Here is a 9,942-nt window from a genome sequence, read left to right as displayed (position 1 = left end):
TGACATTTTCTGATGTGCTTCACCCTCCCCATGCCAGAGAGGGGTCTGGATGCAAACAGCAAATATCGGACTCTGACAGACCACTATAATGAGACGCCACATCCATCAGAGCAGAAGGGACATAATTTGCTGGTACAGCTTTTTATATGTTTATTTTAAATACATTATTCATAAACAAAATCTGGCAGTTACATCTGTTAAAAGAAAACAAATTGCAACATTCCATAAATAAAACAGAAAGAAGGTCTGATGTCTAAATTATGTATAGACCCCTTTTAGAAGTAGTCATGTAAACAATTAGCTAAATCACCTCTAGCTAAAGCTAAGTCAGCTTTGCTAGCTACGTAGTAAATGTTGCTATGTAACATGTAATGTAGGTCTGTTACAGCAAGTCACCATTTGCATTACTAAGTTACAATGCACAATCTACTGTGGCTAACATGGCTTTATTTGCTGTACCTTTATCTACATTACTTATGTAGCTCTGTATAAGCTTCATTGGTTTGGTTTTAAGCTATCTAAGCTTTCAAAAACAAAGCTTAGCATATCTAATGTAGCTAATGTAGCTTCATTTGCTTAGTTACCTTAGTTTTGTAGCTATGTTACCAATAAATCTAATGTAGCTTTGTTAGCATTAGATTTAGCTTACATAGCTACATAACCTATGAAGCTAAAATAATTTAGTTTATTTCTCTAGCTTCATTAGTGTAACTAAACAACATAGCATTATCTAACATAGCTCATGTAGCTTCATTTGCTTTAGCTGTAGCTTTGTGAGATTCAAATTTAGCTATTTAGCTACATCACCTATGACGCCAAAATATCTTTGTTAGCTCCAATAGCTTTGTTAGCTTTATATTTAACTGTTAGCTTTAGCTAAAGCTAACAAAGCTTAAGCAAGCAACCATTTGCATAATTATTGAACAAGCATGATCTTAGATTATGTAGCTTAAGTTGCATTATAAATGTAGTGAATGTAGCTTTTTTTTGCTTGTTAGCACAGTCTAACTTTGCTTTGTTTGCTTAAGCTTTGTCTAGTTTTATCTTTATGTAACTATGTTGCCCACATAACTAACATAGGTTTGATAGTGCTATTGGCTTTATATTAAGTTACATTAGCTACATAGGTACATTATCTATGTAGCTAACATAGCATTGTTAGTGCCATTGGCTTTATATTAAGCTACATAGCTACATAGCTACATTATCTATGTAGGTAACATAGCTTTGTTAGTTTTGTAAGTAGTTTGTGAAGGTTTGGTTTTTGACTTTTAACTTTTGGTACCTAACCCTTTCCCTTACCATTACCATTACCCTTAATCTGATTTTATTTGTTAAGTTTCAGTGTGTATTTCCATCCTGACAGATGCAGCATCTAACTGTTGTTGTCTGCAGTGGGGGCGGGGGCGGGGGCATCTGAGATCTGGGGTCTGAGCCAGATGATTTGTCATGCCATGTGGATCAATTTTGAGTTTTATTAGTTTTCTCTTGCCACCGCAGCCCACATTATCCGTGTTCTCTAACCTGAAAGATTTGATTTCACTATTTCTATGTCTAAATATCAAGACTGTTGGCCCTGTTTTTTTTTTTTACCAAATGTAACCTTTATTCCAAAGGAAAAATGCACTGTTTTCATTTAAGCTCCTATGAGGAGCTCTTGTTTTTATTGATTTTGGCACCACCTGTGAGGCCACCCTTATTGTCTTTCTTATTATGATACTATTATTCTTATTTTCTCATAGGTACTTTTGTAAATAGTATTTATCTCTGCTAAAATTCTAACCCTGTTGTCTTCTAACAGAGGTACAATTAATTTCCCCCAAAGGATGAATACAAAGGGGAATATTTTTCCCTGACAAGGACTTTTAGTGTTTATCTGTTCTCTAAATTCAGGGGGGGAGAAAAGAAAAGAAAAAAAATGTGTGTATAAATGGACAATGCCACAAAAAAAAAAAATCCATCAGAAGTGAAAGTGAAAAGCTGAAATGTTATTTTTAAAGACTGAGTTTAAATGTGGCCCCTGCAGTCAAAGCATCTATAAAAGTCTTTCTATTCTACAAAAGCAGCACTGAAAACCACAGAAGTTTTTTTACACTGGCAAACAGAAATTAAAACTACTTTTTAAAAAACTTCCCTGAGCTACAAGATCAACAGGTTTTTGTACAAACATTTGTTTTTTTGTTTGTTTGTTTGTTTGTTTGCTTTAATTCCCTTATTCCTGTAGATATAGATATATTTCCTTTACTGCATATCAACAAATTTAAATATGCATGAATTTTCATGAGAGTAAACTACATTTGTTATTACTGAAGTCTACTTCACTGTGCTGTTCTGCATTCCTCCCAGTATAAATGAGGCTGTGAATATCTTACAAACTCCAGCAGCATGTTGTTGTGTCTGTAACATGACTAAGATGCTGAGGCTGACTCAGTCTCTGTGCAGCAGCACTTTGAGCCACAGTGCCTGTGTTTGCACAGCCAGCAGATCTCCAGACCCCGCCCCCTTGAGCTGGCTGTTTAATTCCCGTGAGGTGATGCCTGGTTAGTAACTTAATAAAGCTGCTGGATGCAATCCCGGGGCACAATGTGTGGATCATGTTCGTCTGACAGACCTGCTCTCTGCTCTACGTTCACACTGCCTGCTGCTTTGCTGTAAGTACTGCAGGTCACAGACTTTTTCACCTTTAACTTGTGATGAGGAGGGAAGATATCTCTGCTGGGTGAAAAACTCATCATCAGGACTTATGAATAAAAACACTTCAGACACTACAGAGACAGAGACAGGGAGAACGTGCAATTGCTTTTGGTGAGTTTTACCAAGGAAAAGAAATGTTGAGTTCTTGGTGCAACTTTGATGCAATTATGATGCAACTGTTATTCCTTAGAGGCTGGCTGCAACAAATCTGACTTTCTTTTGCAACTTTTTAAATGTACAAATACCTTAAAATGTCTTTATACAATCAAATTACTTTTTCTTTAGTGTTTTAAGTCAAAAGGTTTGTCCTTCATCCTGCTTACACTGACTGCCTGTTTGCTTTGACAGTAAGTGTGATCATTTGGCTCTGTACACAATGTTTAAAGAATGCTCTGTGTGACTTTTTGTGATGGAAAGCCACCAGCTTAAATCCCTGGTGGAGTTATAAATGTTGTGCCCAGAGGCAGCTGTTCTGATAGGGTTCACTACATTTGCACACACACTCACCAGGAATACATAAGTAGGCTAATCATTTTGCTCATTATTCTCATTGCCAGGAGGTTCCTGTCCTGGTGTAACTGTCACAGCATAATGGTCGCTTTCAAAGGGATCTGGACCAAGGACTTCTGGAGGGCTGTGTCTGGAGAATACCTGGCCACTCTTATTTTTGTACTCCTCGGTCTGGGCTCTACCATCAACTGGCATGCGGGGGAGGAGAATCCTCCACCGGCCGATTTAGTCCTCATCTCCCTCTGCTTCGGCCTGAGCATCGCCACCATGGTGCAGTGTTTTGGACACATCAGCGGTGGACACATTAACCCCGCGGTGACTGCAGCCATGGTGGTAACAAGGAAGCTGAGCCTGGCTAAGGGGCTGTTCTATGTGGTTGCTCAGTGCCTGGGAGCTATCACAGGAGCTGGGATCCTCTATTTGGTCACTCCTGCTGCTTTTAGAGGCTCCTTTGGTGTAACCAAGGTAAGAGGTTTTAAAGTTTTCATGCAGTTAAAGCTCCTGTGTGAAACTTCAGGTTTTTGTTGACCGTGGCACTAAAATAGAAGCTGATCTTGTCTTGTATATATGCATATACTGTCAATCATGATTCTCTTTAGCAGCATGCTGTGTACTTCTTTGTTTGACACCTACCCTGAGACAGCAGCTACATTCACATTTAAAGAAACTAAATAAAAATTTTCATTTTTATTCCTGATGATCTCTGTTGCTCTTATAGGTCATGAAGAAACATATGTATTATTATGAAGTATTTTGGTCCATTTTATGACCAAAAAAAAATTCCTTACAGGAGCTCTAATTAGTAAAAACAAACAAACAAACAAACAAAAAACTCCTTTTTGTCTTTCCAAGGTGAACTCAGGACTTTCATTGGGTCACGGCCTTCTTGTGGAGCTCCTGATCACATTCGAGCTCGTCTTCACCATCTTTGCCACATGTGATCCTAAACGCAACGACCTGGGTGGCTCTGCCAGCCTCTCTATTGGCTTAGCTGTCGCTATTGGCCACTTGTTTGCAGTAAGTAATTCATGCTTTCCTGATTCCAAAGACATCTGAGACATCAGTTTAAAACAATTAACCCTTAATAGGACACTCATTAAAATACTTGGAAATTCAAAACTTAAGCCCTAGAATATTAAAGGGGGACATAACAATTGTTTTTGTTTTGTTTTGTTTTGTTTTTTTGTTGTTGTTGTTGTTGTTGTTGTTTTCCTGTTTGTTTGTTTGTTTGTTTGGGGTTTTTTTGTTTTGTTTTGTTTTGTTTTGTTTTGTTTTTGTTTTTTTTTTTACTTTTGTCACTTACTTGCATATCAAAAAGTTATTTAAATACAAAGTATTAATTTTACAGACATGCTGAGGTTGTCTTTAGATTCTGACCTCTTTTAGAGGCAAGATATGACTGACTTCAGAATACTGTATAACAGACTGTCCAACAGGACACCTATAATAATTACAAATATCTAATAACTACAGGAATTTTAGCAGTGATAACACACAATAAAATAGGAACTGATTTACACCCTACATGTGTAAGAAAACTATTGTGCTTTTATAAAACTGACTGAAATCACATATATTTCACTCTTTATACCACTTAATTATGATTCCATTCCATAAAAGTAAGAAAAATAACAAATACTAAAAATCTGAACTAATTCAAGCAGAGATTAGACTAAGGTAAAATAAGAACTGATATAAACCACATAAGTTTAATAAAACTGTTAAAAGGTTATAAAACTGACCAAAAATACTTGGCAACATCTAACTACTCTATTGAGTACTGTTATCTGACATTATGATAAGTAATTTGTCAGTAAAATACCTTTAGTCTGAGTGCTAGATGAGTTGGTCATATATCTTAATATAGACAACACTTTAAACCCATAAAAAGGCATATGTCCAAATATGGCTCCTCCATTTTTCAGGCTAAAATTTCAGTACTTGCTAGGAATCCAACATAAAACAAAACCTATGATTACATTTAGTACCACTATTCACCTTTATAATGTGTGTCATCAAATTATCTTGGTTAATTTTAGGGCCATTTGTTTTGGACCAAAAGAGATGTAAAGCAGCATTTCTCGAGTTCTGGAGGAAACAGGAAGTTTGAGACACTCTGGGCCACTGCTAATTGGTTGGACAGTGTGATGTTACCAAGGTTATAATAGTTTAGGATTTTTTATTAGTTTTTATCTTTATTCAGTTTTTAGTTATTTTATTGTCAATTTCAGTTTAGTTTAGTTTAGTTTTTACTGCTGGTTACTGCTGCTGGTAGGCAATATGAGAAACCTGTCAGGGGCGTGACCCAAAAAGGCTCTTCTATTTTCATTTAATTATTCAGTTTTTATGTTTGAGTACAACTCAAGACCTATAATAACTATTGTGAAGTCTTCTTCAATCAAATCAGGCAATTTTACTTGCTCCAGGCTTGCGTGTATGTGTACATCACTCTGCTGTTGTCAAAGACTAAAACTGAGGAGATTTTGTCCTTATTTTGTCCTTAATTTTACTATATTTTAGTTTGATTTTTAAGCACAGAATCAAGTTTTAGTTTTGGTTTTTTTGTAAATGTTTTGTTTATTTTCAGTTAACTAAAAAGATTTTTTAGATTTTAGATAGGTTTAGTTAATTATAATAACCTTGGATGTCACTTTCTATGGTATTGACTGATCTCCACTGATTGGCTGAGAAACATTATTCTGGCTCTAGTGTATCACAGAAAGTTGGAGGGAGGCCAGGAAGGAAGTTGACCATAGTGGCCATACAGTATATGGTCCCTCGCCCAATACACTGTTAAGAAAAAAGGATATCCTGTTCCAAAATTCCTTTTAATCTAACAAAAGGGTGCCCAGTTATATCAGAAAGAAGAAAAAAACACTTGAAAACTTAATATAAAGCAATAGATCAGCTGTCTATGTATCCCTTGACATCTTCCTTAACTCCTAAAACCATCAGAAAAACAGTGATTCAAAGAGCCACCTCAAAAAAGGTCTTAAATCGAACACAAAATTTCAAAGACTAGTACAAGAATAGTTCCAAGTGCAAGCATCTTTAGCGTGCTCTAAAAGCTAAAAGCACTGGTGCCTCTTGAGAAAGAGCAGGTGCATTAAAGCATCTCCTCTTCACTGTGTGATATTGTAGGCTTCTTGCTGGTTCACACCCACGTGCACATCTTTATTGGAGGCTGCCATCGCATAGCAACCAATCTCCGGGGGGCTCCCTGAACCCTGCAGAGCAAATGAATGCACAGGGAAATAGATGTTATCTCTCACACTGCTCAGAAAAACTGATTTCTCCCTGCGTCTGTTTAGCAAACGCATATATTATGACTTGCAGTTGATGTTTGCTGCATAAACTTGTTGTGTAGGTCAAAGCAGGACAGACATGTACTTTAAACCAGTTTGTAACAATGATTTTTAAACTGTATCTTCTAGATTCCTTACACAGGGGCCAGCATGAACCCAGCTCGATCCTTCGGGCCTGCCCTCGTCACTCTTAACTTTGAGAGCCACTGGGTAAGTGATACACTGGATTATCTTTCTTTTAGGGGTTCGCTCAGCCAAACTGTCCCTCGTTACGCCTGTAGGGTCTGGGTCAGTGTGAATGGACATCTGCCATGACTGTATGATGGGGTGTTTGCCCTCTAGTCTAATAAATCAGCTCATTGGGTGATATCCAATGCCCTGGTGTCGTGTCTTAATGCTCTGAAATGATCTATCATGATTTTTTTCTCTGTCCTGAAGAGAGGGCCAGGAAAGTGTGGCATGCTGAAACCTGGTAAGGTCACATTTTTTTGCACCATGGCCAGAACAGTAAAAACAGCTGTGACCTAAAGACACAATCAAACCAGTCTCTTTTACCAGGAAGAAACAAACTCTTCTCAGCGTGCCTATGAGAGTTGAATTTTCTAACTCCTCCCAAAAAAGTAGTGCCAAGGAATCCAAACTTTGTTGCGATTTTCCCGCCTACATAACCAGAAAAAGCTGTAAAATAGCATTAGCTGTGAATTTATGTATCCAGGCAATTATTTCTACAGAGGCAGACAGCATGGTGCCATGTTGTAGGAGTGAGGTATCATTTCCAGAAGTGTCTCCTCTCTGAGGCAAACGCAGGCGCTAATCTGTGCCTGTAATACAGGTTGAGGATCTTTACATACAAATAAGATCATGTTGTTGACAGTAATCAAACATTTCCCATAGGCTGTGATTAACCGTCCGACTCATTAAGCTGTTTGTCTCACTTATTATTCTAGGTGTACTGGCTGGGACCCATTTTGGGGGGCATCTTGGCTGCAGGTCTATACGAATACCTCTACTGTCCTGACCCTGAGGTGAAGGAGAGGCTGAAGAAGGTCTTCCAGAAGGACCCGTCAGGGAAATACAGAGAGGTGGAAACGGATGACCTCAACATCAAGCCTGGCTCCATCTCTGACATGGAGAAAGGCGAGAAAAAAGATCCTTTCCAGGACTCGACGGGAGAAGTGCTTTCTTCAGTATGACTATCACGTGCACTGGAAATGGAGACCAATCTGTAGAGCAGAGTGGCAATCAAACTTTGGAGTATCCATCTCAAAGCTTGTCCCTTAACTCCAAAGACTTAAAATCCTCACAGCAGAATATGATTTCTGTCCATGAGGCTCCACAGTAAAAAGGCTGAATTACTCTCATTGTCATAAAGGTAATACACTGTTATGGCTCAGTCCCACAACCTGTTCAATACTCCTCCTAAGGCCCCTCTCTGAATGATTTTGTAGCAGTGTTGGCATGCAGCGCACACTGCACCCTGCAGAATGACGACCCCTGCGATACATACTGTCGAGGAAGTATGTGAAGGGGGTCGAGCAATTATGTGGGGTCATCACGCTGAATTGGAGAAGTGAAGAAGAAAATGCAGCCTTGTTATTTTTGGATTAGTGTCACTTTTGGTCTGTGTATTGTATATGTAATAACAGAAGAGGTTTTTTTCCTTGCGATCATTAAGCACATTACATGTCCCGAACAATGTAAGACAGACCTGACAAGCTTTATTACCAGAGCTGTGGTACAGCGTTCTCTATTTTCAGTGCAGGGAAACACTTTTGCAGGTTTCTTTATTACAACATGCTGGTTTTATTTATCCATTTTATACAACTGTGATTATTAGCTTATTTTAATTTCTAGAGCTAGATGTAGTGAATTTCTCATTCTTATGTGAGTTTTTATAAGATAATGGGCCAATCTGCCTTTGTGAGTTTGTGTTTGTATATTTTTTAGCTTGTTGAATCAACAATCTGGAAATGCTGCCAGAGGTTAAGGTGTAATAATAAAGTTTTTTAATTTCTCTTTAGAAATGTTATCATTTTGTCTTATTTATTAGCAAAAATGTTGCAGAATTCTACTGGCCTCACAAAGAGAAACCAGACAATTGCACCTATGAGGCTTTCTCCTGAGGTCTGTTGTTCCTGCTGCACAAGGGAGAGGCAAGGTTTCGGATCAATGATGAATCGGCTCATCTACCTTCAGATTATGTCTCCCTGTGGTCAGATAAATGTCCACACTGTGTGTTCTCGGTGAGTTAAGTCTCTGAGAATAGCTTCATGTAATCTCGTTCCATCAGAACAGAGCACAGGAAATGACTCCACTTTGCGATGCCAAATCGAGGCAATCTGTTTTGTCTACATTTTATTTCCTTTGCAAAGAGAACAGGTGCACTTCAATCTTTAGGTGTAATTTGGAGGAAATGATACGGCCCACTGATGCCGCTGCATCAACTGAAGTTGTCTACATGGTGAGACTATATTGCATTTGAGCACTGAAGTAATTCAGACACTAAATCAAAATTGTTTCACTCCTATAAGGAGTTATCTCCCCTTTATTTCAGCTTTTTTCCCCAAGTGATATCATGGTTTATATGTGGCAACAGCCTCACCTAGTGGCCATACTGTGAATCATGTGCTGTGTTAGATGCTCCGTTTGTATTTCTCCAGAGGAGGGCAGCCACGAACCTTGGATGTTCGGGTTGGACTGAAAACAGCGGAGGGCACAAGTCAGTTTGATTTGTAAGACTGAACCACAGTTCATTTGAAACAGGTCCAAACTATTCAATTATAAATATACTGGTGAAAGAAGAGCTACAACACAGGCCCAGCGATGACATATGATCATAATCCAAAAGTGTGTTTAACCTTAGTACACCTTATCATTTTTATAGTTTTCTTAAAGCAATATAGAGTAGACAAGATTCTAAGTACTTTTCTGTATAAAAAGAATAACTCTTAAAGTGGTGGTATGAAATTGTTATTGTTGCGAATTGATGTTTTTCAAGGCCTTCTATGTTGAGATGAAAAAGGATAGTGCTGAGATTTCTCAGCAGCACTCTCCATTACCTGAAGGCATGCCGCCTGAATCCCCTAAAGGCTTTCATGGCTGGAGGCCAGAACCCTCTCAGCTCCCCTTAATCATCTTTACAGCCTAAATAAATGAGTGCATAAATCTGATGTTTCATGCATTGGCAATATTCTCACGGGACGAATGATAAGGAAAGGTCTCACTTGGCTTTGATTTATCTTTAGCTCATCTGACAATTAAATAGAGGCAGAAAGGTGAGAACAGCAGCCACTGGAAGGGAAATTATGTTCTGTTTCATACTGCTGTTGAAGAGGAAAATGTTATTAAAAAGTCTATGTGTGAGAGGTCCATCATGTCAGACCACTGTGTTTGATTCTGCTTGAGGTTTTTGCCTGTGAAGGACTTTATCACC

General features: G+C 38.3%; 1 protein-coding gene across 2 annotated transcripts; it reads left to right on the top strand.

The window, feature by feature from the left end:
* The first annotated feature begins 2,515 nt into the window (after window positions 1-2,515).
* LOC121520167 (aquaporin-4-like) lies at window positions 2,516-8,645 on the top strand. 2 transcript variants are annotated; one of them, XM_041803511.1, is made up of 5 exons: window positions 2,516-2,651; window positions 3,252-3,669; window positions 4,057-4,221; window positions 6,639-6,719; window positions 7,457-8,642. In XM_041803511.1, the coding sequence occupies exons 1-5, from the start codon at window positions 2,566-2,568 to the stop codon at window positions 7,700-7,702; spliced, it is 996 nt and encodes a 331-aa protein (XP_041659445.1). In that variant the 5' UTR covers window positions 2,516-2,565; the 3' UTR covers window positions 7,703-8,642. The 2 variants fall into 2 exon arrangements, with proteins under 2 accessions (XP_041659445.1, XP_041659446.1); XM_041803512.1 differs by having other exon boundaries at window positions 2,578-2,805; window positions 7,457-8,645.
* Window positions 8,646-9,942: the final 1,297 nt, after the last annotated feature.

The sequence above is a fragment of the Cheilinus undulatus genome, linkage group 13 (genome assembly GCF_018320785.1).
Source record: "Cheilinus undulatus linkage group 13, ASM1832078v1, whole genome shotgun sequence".
Lineage (NCBI taxonomy): Eukaryota > Metazoa > Chordata > Actinopteri > Labriformes > Labridae > Cheilinus > Cheilinus undulatus.
The sequence above is the reverse complement of the archived record's forward strand: the minus strand, read 5'-3'. Positions and strand labels throughout refer to the sequence as shown.

Excerpts from the sequence above, each read along its gene's own strand:
- LOC121520167 (XM_041803511.1), top strand. The coding sequence starts at position 2,566 with ATGCAATCCCGGGGCACAATGTGTGGATCATGTTCGTCTGACAGACCT. Across the intron at positions 3,670-4,056 it reads GCTCCTTTGGTGTAACCAAG|GTGAACTCAGGACTTTCATT; the intron begins GTAAGAGGTTTT and ends TGTCTTTCCAAG. Across the intron at positions 4,222-6,638 it reads CTATTGGCCACTTGTTTGCA|ATTCCTTACACAGGGGCCAG; the intron begins GTAAGTAATTCA and ends TGTATCTTCTAG.